The following is a 26,208-nucleotide window of genomic DNA, read 5'->3' as shown; positions in this document are numbered from 1 at the left end:
CCAGATACTCAACTAGTCTAAAGAAGGCACGTTTTCAGCTGTGCTAACATAACTGCAAAAGGGTTTTCTAATGATCAATTGGCCTTTTAAAATGATAAACTTGGATTAGCTAACACAACGTTCCATTGGAACACAGGAGTGATGGTTGCTGATAATGGGCCTCTGTACGCCTATGTAGATATTCAATAAAAAAATCTGCCGTTTCCATCTACAATAGTCCTTTACAACATTAACAATGTCTACACTGTACCTCTGATCAATTTTATGTTATTTTAATGGACATAAAATGTGCTTTTGTTTAAAAAAACAAGGATATTTCTATGTGATCCCAAACTTTTGAACGGTAGTGTATGTCTATGAAGATTGCATGGTTGTGTGCTTGATTATATACACCTGTCAGCAACTGGTGTGACTGAAATAGCAGAATCCACAAATTTGAAGGGGGGGGGTCCACATACTTTTGACCAAGTAGTGTATTTACTACAGAACAAACATAAGAGGATAAAAACAAACGAATAACAATAAAAAATGAAAGACTCAAAAAACCACCATAAGGAAAAGCAAAGCTAAAAAGCTGTGTTTTAAGATCTCTTTGAAATATGTCCACAGTTTAGGCCCCCCTCAGGTTCTCTGGCAGGCTATTCCAGAGGCTGGGGGCACAGTACCTAAAGGCTGACTCTCCATGCCTCTTGGTCCTAGGCTTTGGGATAGTTAAAAGGCCAATGCCAGAGAACCTGAGGGACTTACTGGGCACACAACTCAACAGCATGTCTGATATGTATTGGGGTGCACAATCGGGGATTGATTTAAAAACAAACTAGATAACAGTAACACTATCTTGCTTTGGATCTTCACGCCTGATAACCTAGGGCCTACACTTTAAGAATCAGAGAGAGAGCGAGAGAGCGAGAGAGCTGGCATCAGGCTATTTTGCACATTGATACTTTGCAAATGTTAAAATTACATTTAAGCAGTGGAGGCTCCTTGGAGGAGGACTATCCCCCTCTGAAGAATTTCAGATATATTTTTTAAGTTCCTTTTTAGATAACACTAGACTAAATATATTCATGTCACCAAATAATTGATTAAAACACATTGTTTTGCAATGAAGGTCTACAGTAGCCAACATCAGTCTGTAGGGTAGCACCATGGTGTAGCCGAAGGACAGCTAGCTTCTATCCTGTTCTGGGTGCATTGAATTCAGCACAAATCCTAGAAGGCTTGTAGTTCTCACCCCCTTCCATAGACTTACACAGTAATTATGACAACGTCCTCCCCATCTTGAGCTCTTGCAGCATGAACTGACATGTCTCCCCCTTCCAATCAAAGGATTCTAAAATTAATATAGTACTGAAAGCATAAGCTATAGCTAGCTAGCACTGCAGTGCATAAAATGTGGTAGCAAGAGAGAGAGAGAGAACTAGTTATATTTCATGTTTTTTTCACTTTCACTTACTTAGCTAGTGAATGCAGCTAGCTAGTTTAGCATACTCAAACACCTGGCTCAAACAGAGAGGGATGCAATGTTAGCTAGCTGCCTATAGCTACTCAACACTTGAAGTCTTCCAAGTCAAGGCAAGATTTTTGTTTTATGAATTTATTGCCACCGAAGCCTGCCAGTGCAACTGCTAAACTATTTGCTGACTGTACACAGTACTGCATGATTGTAGCAAGTTTACTAACACGTTAGATCTAGTAGCTATGTTGACTATAATATGGTGACAACGATGTAAGCTGTGTGTAGCGGTTAGCAGTTATGATATGAAGGTTTGGCTTGGAAAGGTTTTCACATGGTCACAGATTGCTGATGTGTTGTGCACTGAACTCCACAAGCGAAGGGAAAAGGTGAGGGAGAAGAGCGCGTAGAGACGAGAAGAAATTATACAACAATAAAAGAGATCATCCTGTAGCGCATTCGGAGACTATTGTAGCGGTTTCAGGGGTTGTGTTGTGGATGGACGGTATGTGCCTGCGAGGTTTCTGTGTTTTCTGGCTGCCAGGACCATAGACAGCAATGGGAAGCATTCCCCAGAGGCAGGACCATGGACAGCTCAGGAGAAACTTCCGGACTGCAGCAGAACAGCCACACCTGTCTCCAGTTGTATTTAGAGACAGACTAAACTGCAGACAGGTGAAACCAATCAGGGCCTCTACTTAAACACACCCTGGGTTTGCTTTCTTGCCTTTCTTTTTTTTTTTAACCCAGCAGGTGAAGGAACAGGAGGCTATTGGAGAAACTGAGCATACGGTGGAGAAGGTGGTTTACCAGAATAAAGGAACTGATGATTTCAACACGGAGTGAACCCCCAAAGACCAAGATTGGAGGACCTTCCACTGGTGACAATGTATTTACTTTGCTTGTTTGAGTTTTGTATATCACAAACTCTGCCGGTACCTGATAAAAAATAAACGGTGTTAACCCTGCACGTGGACTGGTGGTATGTGTTTGTATGTGTAAACCCTGCCTTGCAAAGATCATGGCGCTGAAACCGCCACAGTATTCAGACCCCTTCCCAATTTCTACATTTTGTTACATTACAACCTTAATCTAAAATGTATTAGATAAAAATGTCCTCAATCTACACACAATACCCCATAATGACAACGTGAAAACAGGTTCAGAGATTCTTGTTAATGTATATGTAAATAAGGTATCATTTTATAAGTATTCAGACCCTTTGCTATGAGACTCGAAATTGAGCGCAGGTGCATCCTGTTTCCATTGATCCTCGATGTTTCTACAAATTGATTGGAGTCCACCAGTGGTAAATTCAATTGATTGGACATGATTTGGAAAGGCACACACCTGTCTATATAAAGGTCTCACAGTTGATAGTGCATGTCAGAACAAAAATCAAGCCATGAAGTCAAAGGGATTGTCCATAGAGCTCAGACAGGATCATGCTGACACAGGTCTGGGGAAGTGTACCAACATCTTTCTGCAGCACTGAAGGTCCAAGAACACAGTGGCCTCCATCATACTTAAATGGCAGTTCCAAACTAATTCCAGACTCACCCTTAGAGCTGGCCGCCCAGCCAAACAGAGCAATCGGGGAAGAAGGGCCTTGGTCAGGGAGGTGACCAAGAACCCGATGGTCACTCTGACATAGCTCCTCTGTGGAGATGTGAGATGAACTTCCAGAAGGACAAACATCTCTGCAGCACTCCACCAATCAGGCCTTTATGGTAGAGCGGCCAGTGGGAAGCCACTACTCAGTAAAAGGCACATGACAGCCTGCTTGGAGTTTGCCAAAAGGCACCTCTGGTCTGATCAAACCAAGATTGAAGTCTTTGGCCTGAATGCCAAGCATCACGTATGGAGGAAGCCTGGCACCATCCCTATGGTGAAGCATGGTAGTGGCAGCATCATGCGGTGGGGATGTTTTTCAGCTGCAGGGACTGAGAGACTAGTCAGGATCGAGTGAAAGATGAAAGGAGCAAAGTACGGAGACATCCTTGATGAAATCCTGCTCCAGAATGCTCAGGACCTCAGTCTGGGGCGTAGGTTCACCTTCCAACAGGACAATGATCCTAAACACACAGCCAAGACAACGCAGGAGTGGCTTCGGGGACAAGTCAATGTCCTTGAGTTGCCCAGCCAAAGCCCGGACTTGAACCCAATCTAACAGCTCTGGAGAGACCTGAAAGTAGCTGTGCAGTGACGCTCCCCATCCAACCTGACAGCACTCGAGAGGATCTGCAGAGAATGAGAGAAACTCCCCAAATACAGGTGTGCCAAGCTTGCAGCGTAACACCCAATCTGACACGAGATTGTAATTGTTGCCAAAAGTGCTTCAAAAGTACTGAGTAAAGGGTCTGAATACTTATGTAAATGTAATATTTCCAAAAAAATTCAATGCATTTTTTAAAAATCTAAAAAACTGTTTTTGTTTTGTCATTATGGGGTATTGTGTGTAGATTTGATTGAGTAAAAAAACTATTCATTTTAGAATAAGGCTGTAACTTAACAAAGTCGAGGGGTCTGAATACTTTCCGAAAGCACTGTTTGTGGCAGCTATGAAGTGAACTGTTTGCGTGTGATCAGGGATGGATTCATTCCGCCGATTCTGTTAGACGTTTATTAAACGGAACGGGCTGAACATACCCGACTGTTGGACTAATGATTACACCCTATATCAGTTAGATGCAGTCAAGTGTGCAAGGCGTTATCGAATGTGTCAATGTCTGCCACATTGATTACTCAAATTTCTCTCGACCTATGAACCTTGCGTACGTTGTAAACTTTCATTCATAGGCTAGGTTGTAGCAACTTCATGATGGGCATAGGGAAAATCCACCTAAACCTATCGATGTTTCATTGAGCTGGGTGAATATGGTGTAATATAATTAAAGCTGTTTATAAAAAAAATATTGAAAACCTCATCCGCCACTGCATTCAAGACCATTGTATTTTTAACGCATACAAGTTTGCCACCACCCATGAGAATGCATTTTGTCACTGCAGTAAAAGACACACCGACTGCATTATCCGCGGCCATGCCACACAAAGCTATTCCACATTCACATTTCCTTTTTCTGACTCATTCGGCATTCTGGATGGCTGCTAGACATACGGCTTCAATTTATACAGGCCATTTCCCCGTTGTGACCGTCACCATCTTTGTTATTTTAACAACATGCATGCTGTCATCATGCCTTCCTACTTGAGCTTGTTTCTATTAATGTATATTCCTAAAAGATGTGGTACTGCACCCCAACTCCCACACCATCTACTTCGAATAACAGTATCAGCAAGAAAATGCAAAATAAATGCCAATTACCGGTGATAAACGTTGCGGTTTCGTCGCCCCTCTTCACTGAAATGATGGGGAACGTGAAAACAACACACGATGCATCCAAATTGACAAACTCTACTGTCTGTCTCCGTCCATATTTGAGTAAAGCAAACGACATGAAGAAAGCCTCTATTCAATCATGTTGTTGACGTACGTAAATGCAAACTGCATGAGCAATGAGTGACATCAAACGTTAAGGTGGACCAGAAGCAGTGATGCTTTGATACTATCTCGCCGTGTGGATAAAACGAAACCTAGCCAGGAAATGTTTGTTGGCTGTGTAATTGTAAAAGGCGTTTGTGAAGTTCATAAATTATAACTACCGGTATGTCCAAGATGCTATCTAGACCACCTTAAAATCGGCAGTGCGGCTGCAGCCCAGTGAGCACCGTCCGACGCCAACGTCCATGGACTTTGCGATTTGGTCCGTCCACCCTTGCCTTGATTTCAACGTCTACAGACGTCGGGTTTTTTTCCAGCCTCGATTTGGCCCAAACATAGATGTCTATGATTGGTTACGATTTGGTCCGGTCTGAACTCGGATTTGGCCCAAACATAAACGTCTATGTTTTGGAAGTTTGGACAGCACAGTACAGTGGAGCAGTTTTTTTTGCCCTAGCACTACACAGTTATTCAAATAATCAAAGCTTGATGATGAGTTGGATAATTGAATCAGCTGTGTAGTGCTAGGGCAAAAAACAAAATGTTTAGGAAACCCTGCAGTAGAGCAAAGTATAGTTCAATACAGAAGAGTACAGTATGAGTAAAGTACAATATACTATATTGTACAATACCCTACTGTACTGTTCTGTACTCTACCAAAATAAACTTCTGAACTAAACTCTACTGTGCAGTCCAAACTTGTGAAATAGACTTCTATGATTGGTTCAGATTTGGTTCGGTCCAACCAAATGTGGTCTTGTTTGGGGATGGAGCTCATTAGAATAATATCCAGCAAGCTTTGCAATAGTTAATTTACATTCACGGTAGATGCTCTCATCCAGAGAGAATTACAGTCAGTGTATTCAACTAAGGTAGATAAACAACCACAGGTCACAGTCATAGCAAGAAAAACGTTTCTGTAACAGTTATTGAGAATGTTATAAAACTATTTTTTCCCCCTGTTGGTCTGAACTTTGAACATGGTCACTGCCAGTTCTAAAACTTTTTTTTTTTTTTTAACACAAGTGCATAGGAGCAATAATAAATATTCCATACTGCAATCTTCAGTTTGCGGCATTTTCCTATTTATTGGAATTATTTTAATGTGAGATAATGCTTTCCTCATTGACATGTAGAGATAAGTGAATGGTTGAAATTTGGCCATAGAAACAATGACCAACAAAATATGAATTTTCAACATCTGTAAAATACGAATTTTCAACGTCCGTAAAATACATATTTTCAATGTCTGGAAAACACATTTTCAACATCTGGAAAATACGTATCCCCAAAACACATGTAAATATTGGACTATAAGTTGTGCCTTCCTGTATTATACTAAAATGTTTATTCTATTGAGCCATTTTATGTCCGTATTCTTATCTTTTATTATTTATAATTGTTGTTGCATTGTTGAGAAGGAACCTGCAAGTAAGCAATTTGTTGGTTGGTGTACACCATGTGTATCTTTTAGACGTCTTTTTAATATCATTTTGCTCACTGGGAGGCTACTCTGGACCTTCTGGCCACTCAAGAAGGCCCATAACATTATCACAAAACATAACCTCCAGCAAATGATCATCCTCTATCAAGTCCAGTGGTAATGAAACTTTTTCAGTGGGGACCCAGTCTTTTCCGGAAGAATTTCTGTATACACCATTTGTTCCGCAAGAATTTGGTAAAATTGGTACATAAACATATATTTTATCTGCGTGCTCAGTCCCCTCCTGTACTCCCTGTTCACCCACGACTGCATGGCCAGGCACGACTCCAACACCATTATTAAGTTTGCAGATGACACAACAGTGGTAGATCACCGCCTGATCACCGACAACGACGAGACAGCCTATAGGGAGGAGGTCAGAGACCTGGCCGGGTGGTGCCAGAATAACAACCAATCCCTCAACATAACCAAGACAAAGGAGATGATTGTGGACTACAGGAAAAGGAGGACCAAGCACGCCCCCATTTTCATCGATGGGGCTGTAGTTGAGCAGGTTGAGAGCTTCAAGTTCCTTGGTGTCCACATCAACAACAAACTAGAATGGTTCAAACACACCAAGACAGTCGCGAAGAGGGCATGACAAAGCCTATTCCCCCTCAGGAAACTAAAAAGATTTGGCATGGGCCCTGAGATCCTCAAAAGGTTAAACAGCTGCAACATCGAGAGCATCCTGACCAGTTGCATCACTGCCTGGTACGGCAATTGCTCGGCCTCCGACCGCAAGGCACTACAGAGGGTAGTGCATACGGCCCAGTACATCACTGGGGCTTAGCTGCCTGCCATCCAGGACCTCTACACCAGGCGGTGTCAGAGGAAGGCCCTACAAATTGTCAAAGACACCGGCCACCCCAGTCATAGACTGTTCTCTCTACTACAGCATGGCAAGCGGTACCGGAGTGCCAAGTCTAGGACAAAAAGGCTTCTCAACAGTCATAAGACTCCTGAACAGGTAATCAAATGGCTGCCCGGACTATTTGCAACGTGTGGCCCCCCCAACCCCTATTTTACGCTGCTGCTACTCTCTGTTTATCATATATGTATAGTCACTTTAACTATACATTCATGTACATACTACCTCAATTGGCCCGACCAACCAGTGCTCCCACACATTGGCTAACCGGGCTATTTGCAGTGTCCCGCCACCCACCAACCCCTCTTTTACGCTACTGCTACTCTCTGTTCATCATATATGGATCGTTACTTTAACCATATCTACATGCACATACTACCTCAATCAGCCTGACTAACCGGTGTCTGTATATAGCCTCGCTACTGTTATTTTCAACTGTCTTTTTACTGTTTTATTTCTTTACTTACCTATTGTTCACCTAATACCTTTTTTGCACTATTCGTTAGAGTAAGTAAGCATTTCACTGTTGTATTACCTGTAATACCTGTTGTATTCAGCGCACGTGACAAATACCATTTGATTTGATATGACTTGATTCAATTCATTACACTTTTCTCTTAACAAAATGAAAAGAAAACAAATTACTCAATAAAATTGTATTTTTCGAATTCATCTTTCTCAAAAACGTTTGTATATTGTCCCATAAAATAAGCTGTACTGTTTTGTTTTGCTGACCCCACTGCACTTCCCCCGCGACGCGACCCCAACTTTGAACACCACCGGTCTAGTCAGACAAGAACTTCGATAGACCAGTGACGCAATCAGGAAGTCCGATCCTATTTAGCCGATTTGTCAAGATCACGTTCCAACAGAAACGAGTCTGGTTTCCCACGAGATTAACGTTAAAGAAACTAGACTAGTCTTCCAGATGGCTAGCTAAAGGTTTCTCCTTTCATCTGTGGCTAAAGCATAACTAGCATTGATATTGCTGCAATAGCTATCTTCATACCAAACTAGCGAGACACCGGCCGCCTTGACAAATTACATGGCGATGTTGGGATTCAGCTAGTTAGCTTGCAATCAAGACTCACCAGCTGTCGTCTGTGTCGCAAGGACGGCACAAATGTATTTCTATTTGTAACCTTTTCCAGTTACTCGCTAACCCAAAAGTATGGTGTAGTCCAAAAAGTGCAGCATGTAAGAGATTAAATGTATCAGTCTTGAATTGTTAATTATCACTTCAACATCCCATGTCGCATCAAAGCAATGCGTTTTATCTATAAGGTTACAGTATACGGCTGCACACAATTGACACCGAAAAGTAACGTTACTTAGCCTGAAAGGGGAAACTAGCTAACGTTAGCTATGTGCATTTTAAAAACGTTTTTATATCTGGCAAAAACACAGAAAGTAAACTGATACATGTTCTGCTATTGCTCATGATAACGATTGAGAAACTGAATACAAAATAGATTTTGATTTAACAACCTCTGCAAAATCTACGGGATTTGCTAAAACATTTTAATTGTAACGTCACATAACATGCGTCAGATTGGTGGCGTTCGAGGTCGTTTTGTTTTGTTGTCACGCTGCGCAGATTACCAGTCTCACAATGACTGGGGAATCATTTCATGCCTCAAGAACCACATTCATACGATACAAACAATGTGAACGACCAGTGGGTTGCAAACCCGGATTTCATGCCAGAGGAGTGCATAAACCTGCTAATCCATTGCTGAAAATTAATACATCCGAGCCCCCTGACACCATGTGTAACCTTCTTACATCAGCTGATATCAAAGTGCTGTACAGAAACCCAGCCTAAAACCCCAAACAGCAAGCAATGCAGGTGTAGAAGCACGGTGGCTAGGAAAAACTCCCATGAAAGGCCAAAACCTAGGAAGAAACCTAGAGAGGAACCAGGCTATGAGGGGTGGCCAATCCTCTTCTGGCTGTGCCGGGTGGAGATTATAACAGAACATGGCCAAGATGTTCAAATGTTCATAAATGAGCAGCATGGTCAAATAATAATAATCACAGTAGTTGTCGAGGGTGCAGCAAGTCAGCACCTCAGGAGTAAATGTCAGTTGGCTTTTCATAGCCGATCATTAAGACTATCTCTACCGCTCCTGCTGTCTCTAGAGAGTTGAAAACAGCAGGTCTGGGACAGGTAGCACGTCCGGTGAACAGGTCAGGGTTCCATAGCCGCAGGCAGAACAGTTGAAACTGGAGCAGCAGCACGGCCAGGTGGACTGGGGACAGCAAGGAGTCATCATGCCAGGTAGTCCTGAGGCATGGTCCTAGGGCTCATGTCCTCCGAGCGAAAGAGAGAATTAGAGAGAGCATACTTAAATTCACACAGGACACCGGATAAGACAGGAGAACTCCTCCAGATATAACAAACTGACCCTAGCCCCCCGACACATAAACTACTGCAGCATAAATACTGGAGGCTGAGACAGGAGGGGTCAGGAGACACTGTGGCCCCATCCGATGATACCCCCGGACAGGGCCAAACAGAAAGGATATAACCCCACCCACTTTGCCAAAGCACAGCCTCCACACCATCGGCCCAAATAATGGTCACCGTGGCATGCCCAAATTTCACCTACGGGGCTCCAAACTCAAATTCACATACAGGGGACAGTACTTAAATCGTCCCACTTTGAAGAAATATAAATGTATTGACTAGGGGAGCAGTCAATACAACTCTCCAGGTCAAAGCAGGCAACTGATGCAAGGTATAATAATAACCCAAGTGTGGTCACCAAACCACCTTTGTTACCATTTGATCTTGTACTCAGGGTAGACCACACAGATATGTTGTATCCCAAAATTACATATTGCGCCATTGTCTTTTCAACAGGAGCGTGTCCACCTTGCCACCTGTACTTGTGTGCGAGAGACTCATCGAAGTCACACACAGCTCCGCTGTGACGATCAGTGTTTGCACCAGCGTCTCCTGCCCACCAGAACGGTCTTTCTTTTCACAAACTCTTCAGGTCACAGGTAAATTACTCATGCGAGCATGGTCATCAAACCATCTGTCTACAGCAACTTTGACACTGGTGTATCGCGACATAAAAAAAAGACGAGCTGGAACGCCCCTACATACTAACACCATTGCATTGTGGGAACCGAATTGGTAGGCACGTTTTTGATCCAGCATGGCAGGAAAACAGAAAAGCAAAAGGTAAGTTGCTCACAGTGAAATATGGATACTGAACACATTTGTTCTATGAAATAACAATGTAGCTAGTTTCTCTGTGTATAGTACATGTCAAGTGTCGTTCTTTATTTGCCTTGGAATGTTAAAAGTGGAGTTGATAGTGCACTTGAAATAATCGTTAGCCTTAGCTAATAGTTAGCTAGTTTGCTTGGTTAGAAATGGTTGGCATGCTCGCTAACGAAGTTAGTCGAGTGAGTGATCAACATGTTACTCCCCATGTTCAGTTTAAGTTTGTTTTGGCATGGCTTATTGAAATGTAATGTTAAACGGATCAAACTAACTAAATTAGCCAACTAACTTTACTTGCCATCATAGTCACTACAGAAAGACTATTGTAACGTGTCTGATAAAAATCGCTAACGTAAACTCACCCCATTCCGTACAAATGTGAGCAACCGCAACATTCATACGAGGCTACAAATAAAACTAATAGGACTGTTGACTTCAAAATCGGGGGTGTGAACTACGTTTCTATCCAAGCGTTGATCGACATGGTAATGGCTCTATAGTATTGGAGAAAAGTTGACAAAACGGACCCTCCGTTACATCGTGACGTGTAATGTCGTAACGTACAGCAAGCATAAAGCAACTATTTCTGTCTTACAATTTCTCTCCACCAGGTGCAACACTTCTCTCATCGTTTAAAAACTAGAAATGGACAGTGACAGGGGTAAGGGGGGGATACCTAGTCATTTTTTGTGTCATCATTGCATGCGATCATCATTCTCAAAGCCGCTGTTTACTTCTAAGATTACTTTAGCACCGCCCTAAAAACCAGATTCAAATTCGACACAAACCTTCAAATAGGTATGTAATGACACATTATATACACTGCTCAAAAAAATAAAGGGAACACTTAAACAACACAATGTAACTCCAAGTCAATCACACTTCTGTGAAATCAAACTGTCCACTTAGGAAGCAATACTGATTGACAATAAATTTCACATGCCGTTGTGCAAATGGAATAGACAAAAGGTGGAAATTATAGGCAATTAGTAAGATACCCCCAAAAAAGGAATGGTTCTGCAGGTGGTGACCACAGACCACTTCTCAGTTCCTATGCTTCCTGGCTGATGTTTTGGTCACTTTTGAATGCTGGCGGTGCTCTCACTCTAGTGGTAGCATGAGACGGAGTCTACAACCCACACAAGTGGCTCAGGTAGTGCAGTTCATCCAGGATGGCACATCAATGTGAGCTGTGGCAAAAAGGTTTGCTGTGTCTGTCAGCGTAGTGTCCAGAGCATGGAGGCACTACCAGGAGACAGGCCAGTACATCAGGAGACGTGGAGGAGGCCGTAGGAGGGCAACAACCCAGCAGCGGGACCGCTACCTCCGCCTTTGTGCAAGGAGGTGCACTGCCAGAGCCCTGCAAAATTACCTCCAGCAGGCCATTTTCCCACACAACATCTCTCCTTCTCACTATCACGCATTAGTTTCGCTTCCCCACCCGCCATTTTTTTTAAAACCCAACGGAGCTCATTGCCTTGTTGAATTATGCAGAAACGGGCAGCGTGGGGGTCATGTAATTGATTCTGTTGGAAAGGGGAGAAATTGTGCTTTACAATGGTGTAGACATTACAGTTGATCTGGAAGTATTATGTTTTTGGGGCAATAAAATAAGGTCAATTGTACGGACCAAGGCGATGTACAAAAGTGAGTGAGTAGCTAAGTAACTGATCTTTGATTTTGTAATTAAATATCTTCATGTTTGCTAAATTGGTTGTTTATTGTTTCTGTGTTGCAGGAAGTTGGAGGACCTCAGTGTGGACGAGTTTCTGCTATCTGGCTTTGACTCGGCAGGTGAGGCTGATTCTGAGGATGACACTCCTACCCGGAATGGACAGAAATCGAAGAAGAAAGCAGGGCAATCTGCAGCTCAAGACAAGTAAGTCTTTCTCACTTCTTCAGTCAATGTCTGCCCCAGATACTTTAGTATACCCTAAAAATACAAATGTCCTCCCAGTTCACCTGGTCGAATGTTATTTAATACATGAGTATTTCCTGTCTTGCAGGGGTGATGACAAAAAGAAAGGCAAGGCATCTCAGCACAAAGACTCTCTGTCAAGGCTAAAAAGTAAAGATCCAGAGTTCTATAAGTTCTTGCAGCAGAACGACCAGACCCTGCTCAACTTTGACGACACCGACAGCTCCGAGGATGAGGAAGAGAGGAAGTACCACACGCTGCCCAAACAACTGGAGGTACCCGGGCTTTGACTTTGACAAATGTTTCATGATCTGAAAACGTAATTCAAATGATGTATAGAGTGAGTTTTCTGATCTAAAATGGTAGCCTATGCTCTACTTAAACCAACAGCATTAGAGAGGAACATCTAATTTTACACTTGTAAATGTCAAATTTGGGGGGATGCTGATTTTACACGTTAATTTTCATGATTTATATTCCTTAGCATGTTTTCTTTGTTGTCTCTATAATACCCTTTACATTTTTCAGAGTGTTAACTTTAAGGTTATGTGTGACTGTAGGAGGCCAGTTCTGATGATGATGAGGAACAAGGAGAGTCCACCAAGAAATCCAAGAAAACAGCAGAGGCTATCAAAGTCACAGAGAAAATGGTTGACGAGTGGCAAGCCGCAATCAAGGTAACACTTACCTACAGGCTATCCACCGAGCATAGACCTCAACCTTTTTCCTCTACCAGACTTTAGGTGTAGTCATTGTAAACAGACGACACCGGGATGCAGGTTGCATAATGGCACTTTTCAATAACCAAAGTTTGACGCATATTTTCTCTCTGCATTAGAATAGTGCTTTGTCCCATCTTCCACCTCTCAAACCTCTGGGTTAATTAACTACCGTCCCATGCCTGTCATGATTAAAAAACAATGCTTACCAGGCATCATTAATTAGGAAGGAAAAACATATTATTATGAGGTCAAGAGGCTTTTGTTTCTACTGTACCACAATACCAGTGCTTTTGCCCTTCATTCTTGTGTCTTTTCTTGCCTCCCATCCCTTTGTCTTCAGGATGAGCCTACACCTCGCCTCTTCAGAGAGATCACGCAGGCCTTCAAGGCTGCCGTGGCGACCACCAAAGGAGAAGGGGGAGATCCGTGTCGATACAAAGTGGCCGACAGTTCAGGTAGGGATCATACCCCCCATGAGTGTGTATGATCCCCTCTTTAGTAGTGTCAACATACTTTAGCCCCAAGGACGATGATATAATTTGTGTTGTGTGTGTGTTTTCCAATAGTGTTCAACGCCTTGGTCCTGTTCTGTATCCGAGATGTGTACGTGGCTCTGCAGAGGATGCTCAACCTAAAGCCAGATAAAGACCAGAATAAGTAATAAATGGAGACCTTTCTTCTTTACATAAGCTTTAACCATTTTCCTGATACTTAGTTTTGAGTAGAGAAATTGCTTAACCGATTAACCGACGAGCCAATGTATTTTATTATCTGTGTCAAGGTGATTTTTTTAAAAGATTTTTTTAAAATGTGTATCCATTTATCCATTTCGGGCTTTCCTCTCATTTTATCATCTTCAGGCCAGTGCTTCCATCTTCCAGTCCTAAGTGGCAGAAGAACCAGGTGGACATCAGGATGTATCTCAGTGGGATAGTTCAGGTTTGTCCCGCTATTTATTTCATCCTCCCTCCTATTTTCCCTTCTTTTTCCCCCCTCTTGTCTGAATTGTCACTGATACCTTTCCCTTTTCTTGCATACAGTATTTGTGTTGGATGTACCCTAGTGTTTTTAAAATGTTTCTACCACTTTTACTCTTATCGAAGATACGTTTCAATTGATGTACCTCTACTTACAACAGCAAATAAATGGAACTTTAACTCTCCTCCTCCGTTCACAGCTCTTGTCATGTCTCACAGAGGCCACCGTCATCAGTGCAGTTCTGCGGCACGCCAACCAGCTGGTTCCCTACTACCTGTGTAACCCCAAACAGTGTCGCCACCTGCTCAAGGTGATTTCCGGTTACCACAGCAACACCTATATGTAGGCTGACCAAACTGCATGATGATCATCGGGGGAATTAGGCAAATAATGTTTCTGTAATGTAAAGCCGTTATGATTTAGTTGAACGGGATGATAACCCTGCAGAGATAAACCACATTAATATCGGTTGAGTATATAAACGGTGTGGTGCAGCACTGGAGGATCCCTTCCTAGGATATTACCGCTGTCAGAACCGTGTAACTCCATTTTGTCCCCGTATTGTTTTTTTATTACGTTCATTGAAAGTAGTAGCGCTGACGTTTCATACTTGTATTTTCATAAATGGTCAAATATGGCTGTTTTTGTAATTTCCTGAAAAGCTTTTACCGGTGCAAGACTTCCGACAGTGACACTATACTCTGGACTGGTAGCCTTGCTATTGGGACCTGGGTCCTCCATTCCCGACGCTTGCTCTCACGGTCCACCTCTCACCTTTTTTCCCCTAGCAACTGATCAAGCAGTGGAGCACCGGGGAGGAGACGAGCCGCGTGCTGGCTTTCCTGGCCCTCAACAAGATCTGCCGACACAAGCAAGACACCTACCTCAACCTCATCCTCAAGGTATGTTCTCTACATCTCTCTCTGTTCCATCCTCTGGGGAGGTGAGACCATCGTGGGTGAAAAATGCTTCATTCATTTGGCCTACGAGAGTTAATACCCTTCAAGAGTTAGTAAGTAAGGTGTATGTCTCCACATCTGCATTAAAAGTGCTAAGCAAATATCGCTTCCCAGTTAGTGGCAAGTGTCTGCACATACAAATTCCTGAAAGGTGGCACATAGCAGCACAAAGTGGAAGGCATAAAGTTGCACAACTGTTGGAACTCCCCAAAATTATTATTTTTTAATTATTTTAAAACTGAACTCGAACACCCTTTACCCTCGTTTTTTTCCCTCAGCAAATGTACATCTCGTACGTGCAGAACTGCAAGTTCACGTCGCCCACCGTTCTGCCTATGATCAACTTCATGCAGCGGACGCTGACGGAGATGTACTCGCTGGACACACAGGCCTCCTACCAGCACGGCTTCATCTACATCCGCCAGCTGGCCATCCACCTGAGGAACGCCATGACCATGAAGAAGAAGGTTAGCAGTTAGACGCACATACACTAGGGCCTGAATTCACAAAGTGTCTCCAAGTAGACGGGCTGATCTAGCATCAAGTACAGCGGATGATGATGATAATAGAAGGAATAATGTTACCTATGACGGTTTTTATACTGGTCTGTGATATTCTAACATCAGAGATAAGCGTTTCAATATTGGTCTATCTCAGTGGTTCCCAAACTTTTTTTATAGTCCCGTACCCCTTCAAACATTCAACCTCCAGCTGCGTACCCCCTCTAGCACCAGGGTCAGCGCACTCTCAAATGTTTTTTTGCCATCATTGTAAGCCTGCCACACACACACACTATGATACTTTTATTAAACAATAGAATGAGTGTGAGTTTTTTTCACAACCCGGCTTGTGAGAAGTGACAACGAGCTCTTATAGGACCAGGGCACAAATAATAATAATAATCAATAATTTTGCTCTTAACCATCTTAGATATAAAACCTTATTTGTTCATCAAAAATTGTGAATAACTCACCACAGGTTAATGAGAAGGATGTGCTTGAAAGGATGCACATAACTCTGCAATGTTGGGTTGTTTTGGAGAGAGTCTGGCTTAAATCATTTTCCACGCAGTCTGTGCTTGTATTTAGTTTCATGCTAGTGAGGGCCGAGAATCCACTCTCACATAGGTACGTGGTTGCAAAGGGCATCAGTGTCTTAATTAACAGCGCGATTTGCCAAAGCAGGATACTCTGAGCGCAGCCCTATCCAGAAATCTGGCAGTGGCTTCTGGTTAAATTCAATTTTCACAGAACCGCTTGTTGCAATTTCGATGAGGCTCTCTTGTTCAGATATCTGTAAGTGGACTGGAGGCAGGGCATGAAAGGGATAACGAATCCAGTTGTTTGTGTCATCTGTTTTGGGGAAATACCTGCGTAATTGCACACCCAGCCCACTCGGGTGCTTCGCTATATCACATTTGACATTGTCTGTAAGCTTAAATTCATTTGCACACAAAACAATGATACAATGATGGAAAGACCTGTGTGTTGTCCTTGTTGATGCAGACAGAAAAGAGCTCCAACTTTTTAATCATAGCCTCAAATTTGTCCCACCCCACACGTTGAATATAGTTGTGGAGAGTCCCTGTAATCCTAGATTCAGATCATTCAGGCGAGAAAAAACATCACCCAGATAGGCCAGTCGTGTGAGAAACTCATCATCATGCAAGCAGTCAGGCAAGTGAAAATTAAAGAACTTTTAGCTTGTCTCTCAATAAAAATAAAAAAAAGCTTGTCTATACTTTGCCCCTTGATAACCAGCACAATTCTGTATGTTGTAAAAGCGTTACATATCATTGTATAGTGCAGAAAATACACAAGAGTTCAGGGGCCTTGCTTTAACAAAGTTAACCATTTTCGCTGTAGTGTCCAAAACGTCTTTCAAGCTGTTATGCCTTCCCTTGGCAGCAAGAGCCTCTCGGTGGATGTTGCAGTGTACTGGGAGCAACTGCTTGCATGTGCGTTACCACTCCACTATGTCTCCCTGTCATGGCTTTTGCGCCGTCAGCACAGATACCAACACATCTTGACCACCAAAGTCCATTTGATGTTACAAAGCTATCCAGTACTTTAAAAATATCCTCATTTTGTCCTGGTTTTCAGAAGAGGATGTCTTCCTTAACTTCTTATCCAGTGAAATTGCAGCGCAGCAAATTCAAAATCCAGAAATACTCATATTAAACATTCATAAAATATACAAATGTTATACATCGGCTTAAAGATGAACTTCTTGTTAATCCAGCCGCTGTGTCAGATTTCAAAAAGGCTTTACGGCGAAAGCATACCATGCGATTATCTGAGGACAGCGTCCCGCTTACAAAAGCATACAAACATTTTCCAGCTAAGTGGAAGTTACAAAAGTCAGAAATAGCGATAAAATTAATCACTTACCTTTGCTCTTCATATGGTTGCACTAGCAAGACTCCCTGTTACACAGTAAATGTTTGTTTTGTTCGATAAAGTCCTCTATGTCCCAAAACCTCAGTTTTGTTCAGTAATCCGCTGGCTCCAGGATGGTCAAACATGCAGACGAATACATCCTAATAGTACCAGTAAAGTTCGTCAAAACATGTCAAACGATGTTTATATTTCATCCTCAGGTTGTCTATTGTCTAAGTAATCAATATTATTTCAACTGAACAATAACGTGCCATTTGTTGTTTTTCCATTCTATTGTAAACGCTATCGGTCACGCGCGCAAAGCAGCTCTGCATTCTCTGACAGAAAGGTCTTTTTACTCCTCGTTTTTCAAAATACAAGCCTGAAAACATGTCTGAGACTGTTGACATCTAGTGGAAGCCATAGGAACTGCAATCTGGGCCCTAACACATAACATAGGCATTCAATGGAAAACAACTCGCATCAAAAATATCCCACTGCCTGGGTGGATTTTCCTCGTGTTTTTGCCTGCCATATCAGTTCTGTTATACTCAGAGACATTATTTTAACAGAATTAGATACTTCAGAGTGTTTTCTATCCAATACTACCATGCACATGCATATCCTAGCTTCTGGGCATGAGTAACAGGCAGTTTACTTTGGGCACGTTTGTCATTCAAATGTCAAAATACTGCACTCTACCCAAGAGAGGTTAATTGACCCCCATAAACATAACGGCCATATACCAGGAGCTGTGCCAGGCCTGCCACGTCTGTTGACTCATCCAGCTGTAAAGCATATAATTCACTGGCTTGTATCGAAGCAGTAATTGTTTCAAAACATTTCCTGCCATGTCAGTGATGCATCATGAAACAGTGTTGTTTGAAGAAGGCATTGTCTGTATAGTTTTTTGGGGCCTTTTCCCCCAGCATTGTCCCAGCCATATCTGCGGCAGCAGGAAGAATTACGTCCTCCGCAGTAGTATGGTGCTTGCCTGTTCTAGCCACTCGGTAGCTCACCATATAAAACTCTTCTAGCCCCTTATTAATGGTATCTGTTGCTTTTATACATGTCTTACTACTCGAAAGTCGTCTTTATTCTCACTTAAAAAAACTCCTGTGGCTTATTTTTCAAATTGGCATGTTTTGTTTCTAAATGTCTGCGCAAGAGTGAAGGTTTCCCGCGAGAGCGTGACGGTTAATGTAATTGGATGTTAATTATTTGACTGGGCTACCTGTATTTGAGCATGTGTTGTTATTTCGCTGAACACTAGATGGTTTCATCAGTGAACCGAGGCTACTCAGTCGAGGGGGGAAAAACTCACCTAAATGTATTGCTCCATTGGAAAATATAAATGGACTGTTTGAAAATGTGAAAAAAAATGCATTTAAAAATAATTTGAATCACATTTAACCCCGACAGCAATGTGGCCCTGGGGAACTCCAGTTTGGGAATACCCGGTCTAGACCATTGCTCGTCTAACTGTATCCCAGTAATAATTTAGAAACCACCAGCAATTGCATGTAGATCAGTGCTGATGTTAAATGTGACGTACTTTAAGGTGTGTGTGTGTGTGTGTGTGTTTTTGATCCCCGCAGGAGACATACCAGTCGGTGTATAACTGGCAGTTTATCCACTGCCTGTACCTGTGGTGTCGTGTGCTCAGCACCCTGCACCCCAGCGACGTCCTGCAGCCCCTCATCTACCCACTGTGCCAGGTCATAGTGGGCACCATCAAGTGGGTACACACACACAGACCTATGGGCTTAACTTGGGATCATACTGTGTCATGGGCTCTGCTACTGTAGAACACACTACCAGGATATCACACAGAGATCTATGGGGAAGGAGAATACTGCATCTCTTTTCCGGAAGTGTAACATGAATATAAAGCTAAACCATCTGTTTTTCACCTAGTTGTTGTATAGATCAACAATAACACGTGCTTTAGTATGTATACCCTCTGTTAGGGTAGAATGTCTAGTTAGCATGACACGACCAGCCTATGGTCTCTGCCGATTTTCTATTGGTTATCCGTCTTTGACTTGAAATACAATCACATAACATAAAAACGGACACAGACTAAGCCTAGACTAAAAAGCATGCTCAATGGAGAATTTATTTTGAAAAGGGGGGGGGGGGGGGGGTTGGTCCACGACTAGGCTTAATCTGTCTGAAACTGCACCAAAAAGTTTAACTTCACACTTTCACCAGCAGGTGGTAGTGTTGACCGCTGTTGTGAATCTATCTGTCTTACTGTGCAGGCTGGTACCCACTTCACGCTACTACCCTTTGAGGATCCACTGTGTGCGAGCCCTCACCCTCCTCTCTGGCAGCACCCACACCTTTGTGCCCGTTCTACCCTTCCTACTGGAGGTAAGACCCCTTACCCCCTGCCAGAGGTGCTCATCTCCTCCCAGAGCAATACCCTCATGGGCCTATATTTACAAAGTGTCTCAGAGTAAGTGTTCTGATCTAGGATCAGTTCGGCCTTTTTTTACTTGATATTGAATAAGAGTACATCGACAGCAGGACCTGATCATAGATCAGCACTCCTGCTATTTGACTCTTTGTGAATAGGGATCCTGCAGGATTTGGCTCCACACCCTACTGTAGCTCAACTAGTTCAGGGCTCTCAAACCCTGTTCCTGGAGAGCTACAGTCCTGTAGGTTTTCACTCAAACCCTAATCTAGCACACCTGATTCTAATAATCAGCTGGTTGATAAGCTGAACAGGGTTAGTTACACCTGGGGTTGGAGTGAAAACCTACATGAGGGTAGCTCTGCAGGAACAAGGTTGGAGAGGTCTGAACTAGTTCATCGCTAACCAGGACCTTGATCAGCTGAGTCCGGTATGTTAACTTACAACAGGGTCGGCTCAAAACTCTGCATGCATTCTCAGTAGCTCACTAGGACGAGGGTTGGCCACCCCTGCCGTAAGCACTTGTGTGGCCTAGATCAAAAAAGGTTGAATAGATGTGAGCAATACGGCGAGAGGACAGCATTGGGCGACAGACCCAATGGAAACACAATGTGGGAGTGTTGTAACATTTTGTAAGGTGTCAGTGGAAAACAGTCTGTGTAGGTCTCAACAGCTAAACACGAAGTATGTTCTGAAAGATGAGGGGGTGGAAGTAAATCTGAGTGGTTTGTGACATCAACCTTAACCCCTGCACTAGTCTCTTCCTACTAGCAGACTTTGCTGATAGCTTCTTTATTGAGGGAAAGTGGACTTACTATGTGATACGTGCTTTTCTCGGGCCATTTTAACGTTCAATTAAACTGTAACTGAATGCCTCTGCCTGATTTTATATGGCGAGCCACGGCCACTTGACTCACTGTCTGTATGAGTGAACCATTTTTGTGAACGGGGTGGTGCACCTAATTAACTGGCCACTGAGTGTACTGTGAAGTGTCATAGTTGGATGTTGTGACAAACAATGGATGCTATTAGGGCTGGGAATTGCCAGGTGACTCGCGATACGATATTAACACTGTACTTAGGTGCCGATATGTATTGCGCTTCGATACTGTGATTTTATTGCGATTCGAAGTCCAGAACATATTGCTCACAAGATGTCTGCTGCAGAGGGACAAGGGAGAGCATGAGAAAACAAGCTTTCATCAGTCATGGAAGTAAAGGTGCTGAAAACAAATTGGCTCCTTATTTAAAAATAAGATGGAGAACAAGCTATGAAGGAGAAATACTAGAGTTTTGTTGCAGGTACAGCCAACTAGTGCAAAATAACGTGATATCTCAAAATGATACCTCGTCAAAAATAATATCCCGATATGTAACTATCAATAAAATATTCCCCCCCCCCCATCATTAGATGCTACGGCCAAATGTAAAGCAAGTGCCGTGCTACAAAGGTTCAACTCTGGTAACGTTACAGCCCTTTAGTGAAGCCTGTGAAATCTGGTGCGTTATATTTCCTCTTTGCAAAGGGTGTTCCTCAAGCTCTGGGACAAAAAAACATAGTACTTGATGCCGTTCACTGAGGGTAAGTGGTGCCGTACTTGATGCCGTTCACTGAGGGTTAGTGGTGCCGTACTTGATGCTGTTCACTGAGGGTAAGTGGTGCCGTACTTGATGCCGTTCACTGAGGGTTAGTGGTGCCGTACTTGATGCTGTTCACTGAGGGTAAGTGGTGCCGTACTTGATGCTGTTCACTGAGAGTTAGTGGTGCCGTACTTGATGCTGTTCACTGAGAGTTAGTGGTGCCGTACTTGATGCTGTTCACTGAGAGTTAGTGGTGCCGTACTTGATGCTGTTCACTGAGAGTTAGTGGTGCCGTACTTGATGCTGTTCACTGAGAGTTAGTGGTGCCGTACTTGATGCTGTTCACTGAGGGTTAGTGGTGCCGTACTTGATGCTGTTCACTGAGGGTAAGTGGTGCCGTACTTGATGCCGTTCACTGAGGGTAAGTGGTGCCGTACTTGATGCTGTTCACTGAGGGTAAGTGGTGCCGTACTTGATGCCGTTCACTGAGGGTAAGTGGTGCCGTACTTGATGCCGTTCACTGAGGGTAAGTGGTGCCGTACTTGATGCCGTTCACTGAGGGTAAGTGGTGCCGTACTTGATGCCGTTCACTGAGGGTAAGTGGTGCCGTACTTGATGCCGTTCACTGAGGGTTAGTGGTGCCGTACTTGATGCCGTTCACTGAGGGTTAGTGGTCCTTGGGATGACCATACGCTAAACCTTAACTCCTAACCATAACCCGAACCTTAACTTGAATGGGTTAGGGAGGATCACGGATAGCAATGATCGTTCACTGATAGAACGCTTTGGGCGAGAGGCAGCGCTGTGGATTATGTGATTGATGGGTTTTTCTTTCAAGTAACAACCACCAGAATTCAGTGGCTACAGCCCTACAGTCATTGAAAACTTTGAAATTGTGTCCTACGTCGTTGTTTCCCAGCCAGCTGTCTTCAGAGCCTAGGCACATTTTCTGCTGGAATCAGTGCTTCTACATTTTATCTGACCCTTACATTAATGTTCCTTTCTCAAATGTATGAAATCGGCTTTGAGTATCTTTTTGTGGGGCTGTTTTTTTTTTTTTTTGCACAATCCATAAAAAAAGTACAAATGTTTAATTATAGCTATAACAAAAAGTATTGGTAGATGTATCGGGGAGGGAGAGAGACGGTCAAAACAGGCTATTAGCTATATCTTGTTAATCTGTATCTAGCAATGCCTCGTAAATTCACCTGAAGTATATATTAGGCCATCACTGAGTATGGCTAAGCTATTCTTCATAGTGCCAGTGAATTGAAGTTGAACATCGCCAAATGCATCAGTTTAATTAGGCCTAAATGTGCAATAAAAAGTATTTAACGAACAAATAGAGACTGGGACCTCTCCACGAACAGGGTTGGAGAGCCCTGTGCTAGGCAAAAGATTGCAAAGCAGCATCCCCGCTAAACTTTTAGAAAAATGGCAAGTTTACTTTCTCATCCATAAATAGTCGAGTGCGAGTATGGTTCAGCGGCTCAAATCAGCAGGATGCGGGGCATTGTTATTAGGAAGGACGTCTACCATGGATGGATCGCTAAAATAATGATTGTGATCACACTTCATCAATGTAAATATTATAGGGAGCCCTATACATTTGGCAGGCAAGCACGAGTTATCAGTGTGGCCTATTAGGGTCTAGACACGACGTTGAAATATCTTCACGCCTACATAAGAGGCGACTCAATTTGGAAAAAAAATGGAATTACAGGAGGCAGTTTTAGAAAAAAGAATCCTATGTGAATCGTCCTCTGGAATAACACACATGCTTGGATAATAATGACACAACCAACGTCTCCAGTAATACCCGTCCGAATAGGGCTATAACATGGCAAGGAATAGGCTTATCAGCGTGGAGTGCGCCGCGTCATCCCATGGGATCCGTCAAGGCTGCACACAGCAGAAATATCACGGAAATATTCTAGTTCCTACACATCACCTTCTACATTCAAACAAAGTAGGCTTTTTATAGGCAAATGGGCAGCGTCAAGCTCCTGTCAATCCTCTAGAACGCAAATGTAGTCTTTTATAATGAGGTGGTGTTTGTGTGTGCGCGCATCCGTTTCAGCTTGTTTTGGGAGTCAAAATATCCTGTACTCGTGCACCACTAGTGGTAAACTAGCGTGAGAACGGCAGTATGGAAGCGACCGCTTGGCCTTGTGGGAGTGGTCACCGTGTTGTGTGGACGGTTTGACCAGAGCGATAAAGACAAGGCTGTGGTTTACGCTCTGCTCCTAAAGCGCTCTGCAGACCATATCCTTTCTGCCTATAGCGCAGCCGTCCACCCCAACACACGCACACACACACACACACACACACCAAGACCCCCTAGCAGCACACAGTGTTTATTTGTGACACACTCCATTTTCTGTCTTCTCTTTTACTGTTCCCCTCGTTAAAGAGAAAAGCGAGGCTGAGGTGCTCACTGCTACTGTTTTAATTGGAGCAGCAGAACCAACCATGTTATGCTCCTCCGTGTTTGTGTCTGCTGTGGGTGGACGGCTGCGCCATAGGCAGAGAGGATGTGATCTGCAGAGCGCGTTAGGAGCAAAGCGTAACCACAGCCCTGTCTTTCTTGCTCCGGTCAGACTGCACACACATGCACGCACTCCAGACCATCACGGTGACCCCCCCCCCCCAAGGACAGACAAGCTATTGCCTCCTTACTGCTGTTTTCATGCTTGCTTACTACACGAGGTCAACACTCACTAAGTTGTACGCACACACACCATATACAATAACACAGACCACACACACACACACGTCCATGCACACCACACATACTCGTGCGTGTGCGTCTCCAAGGGGGGGTGGTATATATGATTTGGTGCTTCCTGTTACTGTGGCTCCCTCTGTATCAGGGCTGACCCATGCCTTCCCACTTCCCCCCCCTGGCTCCCCCGCAGATCGCCACCACATCCGATGTTTGTACAGACAAACTGGGCCAAGAGCACTCCATTCGCCTGGTACCAACGACCTCATACACACACACACACAGCGATACGTAAAAACACAAGATAGGGCTAGGCCTATCTATCGCACCTAAACACGCACACTGAGATGTACAAAATATAGGTAAAGACACAAATATACACTTACACACTATGCTTTTTTAAAGCTTTACTTTGGCTATATCTTTACATTGAACATTTACTAGTGTCTATTGTCAGGAGTCTGAATGATTGTCCATAAGACAAGCCATGGAATGATAACCAAATGATGCTGAGGTCTGGCTTGTGTGTTTGAGGGTACTGTCGCTGTTCTGTTTTCACGTTTGTGTAAACTGTGTTATGTCTTTGCAAATGTTGCATGATTTCTGAACGCACTAATTTTGTGTTCATTGCTTGTTGTTTAGATCATCCATCAGGTGGACTTCAACAAGAAGCCTGGCCGGATGAGTGTGAAGCCCATCAAATTTGATGTTATCCTGAAGCTCAGCAACACCAACATGCAGGAGAAGGCCTACAGGGTGAGTACTGCTAGCTTAGCATGCCAACTAACTAGGCTTGTCTGCCACAGGAGAAGACTTAGACTGGGGGTAGTACTGCTAGCTTAGCATGCCAACTAACTAGGCTTGTCTGCCACAGGAGAAGACTTAGACTGGGAGTAGTACTGCTAGCTTAGTTAGCATGTATTATTTGCGGCAGGAGTAGCCTTAGAACTGGGTAAATCCATTTGAATTCTATCACTTTTTGACAGCACTTCTTTTGATTTGAACAAAACCTTACATATTTACCCATTTGTACAAATGCTCAGAAAGTGACTTTTTGGACCTGAATGCCCAAACATTCATGAGATTAAGGTGCTAGAAGTTAGCCGTTTTACATACCCCACCATGCCATGAAACATGCATGGTCTTTAATACTGAAAAGATAATCGGGTGTGATTGATATCATTTTAAAAGCTTACTAACAGCGTTGTCAAACTATTTGATCATTTCTGGGGGGGGGGGGGGATCTTGTTTTTTTAACCTTGAACGTCAATTATCTAAAAACATGTAAATGAAATAATCTTCATTTCAAATACAGTGCATTCGGAATGTATTCAGACCCCTTGACTTCCACATTTTGTTACGTTACAGCCTTATTCTGAAATGGATTACATTTCTCTTCCTCAAATATACGCACAATGCCCCATAATGACAAAGTGAAAAACAGTTTTTTGGAAATGTTGCACATTTATATAAATAGGCTGTTTCTGTTTCTTTAATTTAATAAGTATTCAGGCCCTTTGCTATAAGACTTGAAATTGAACTCGGGTGCATCCTGTTTCCATTGATCATCCTTGATGTTTTTTACAACTTGATTGGTAAATTCAATTGACTGGATGTCATTTGGAATGGCACACACCTGTCTATATAATGCCCCTTAGTTAATTGTGCATGTCAGAGCAAAAACCAATCCATGAGGTTGAACGAATTGTCCGTAGAGCTCCCAGACAGGTTTGTGTTGAGGCACAGATCTGTGGAAGGGTACCAACATTTTTCTGCTGCATTGAAGGTCCCCAAGAACAGTGGCCTTCATCATTCTTAAATGGAAGAAGTTGGAACCATCAAGACTCTTCCTAGAGCTGGCCACCCGGCCAAACGGAACAATCGGGGAAGAAGGGCCTTGGTCAGGGAGGTGACCAAGAACCCTATGGTCACTCTGACAGAGCTCCAGGGTACCTCTGTGGAGATGGTTCTCCTT

General features: G+C 43.2%; 2 protein-coding genes across 4 annotated transcripts in view; one reads left to right on the top strand and one right to left on the bottom strand.

Annotated features, from left to right (window-relative positions):
- LOC129830035 (kelch-like protein 17) overlaps window positions 1-8,826 on the bottom strand; it is a 37,652-nt gene extending 28,826 nt beyond the window's left edge. The window contains exon 1 of one of the 3 annotated variants that reach the window (XM_055892199.1): window positions 8,404-8,826. The gene's annotated coding sequence lies outside the window, so the exon portion shown is untranslated. Of the gene's footprint in view, window positions 1-4,781; window positions 5,351-8,403 lie in introns of those variants that run through there. The other 2 variants (XM_055892198.1, XM_055892197.1) reach the window with 2 other exon arrangements.
- Window positions 8,827-10,403: 1,577 nt separating this feature from the next.
- noc2l (NOC2-like nucleolar associated transcriptional repressor) overlaps window positions 10,404-26,208 on the top strand; it is a 29,933-nt gene continuing 14,128 nt past the window's right edge. The window contains exons 1-13 of the mRNA XM_055892191.1: window positions 10,404-10,505; window positions 12,289-12,429; window positions 12,557-12,743; window positions 13,029-13,145; window positions 13,531-13,645; window positions 13,757-13,847; window positions 14,051-14,129; window positions 14,368-14,478; window positions 14,957-15,070; window positions 15,406-15,594; window positions 19,104-19,243; window positions 19,770-19,881; window positions 24,876-24,989. Of these exons, the coding sequence (XP_055748166.1) occupies window positions 10,480-10,505; window positions 12,289-12,429; window positions 12,557-12,743; window positions 13,029-13,145; window positions 13,531-13,645; window positions 13,757-13,847; window positions 14,051-14,129; window positions 14,368-14,478; window positions 14,957-15,070; window positions 15,406-15,594; window positions 19,104-19,243; window positions 19,770-19,881; window positions 24,876-24,989 (1,536 nt within the window). The 5' untranslated portion in view covers window positions 10,404-10,479. The remainder of the gene's footprint in view (window positions 10,506-12,288; window positions 12,430-12,556; window positions 12,744-13,028; window positions 13,146-13,530; window positions 13,646-13,756; window positions 13,848-14,050; window positions 14,130-14,367; window positions 14,479-14,956; window positions 15,071-15,405; window positions 15,595-19,103; window positions 19,244-19,769; window positions 19,882-24,875; window positions 24,990-26,208) is intronic.

The sequence above is a fragment of the Salvelinus fontinalis genome, chromosome 31, assembly GCF_029448725.1.
Source record: "Salvelinus fontinalis isolate EN_2023a chromosome 31, ASM2944872v1, whole genome shotgun sequence".
Taxonomy (NCBI): Eukaryota; Metazoa; Chordata; class Actinopteri; order Salmoniformes; family Salmonidae; genus Salvelinus; species Salvelinus fontinalis.
The sequence above is the reverse complement of the archived record's forward strand: the minus strand, read 5'-3'. Positions and strand labels throughout refer to the sequence as shown.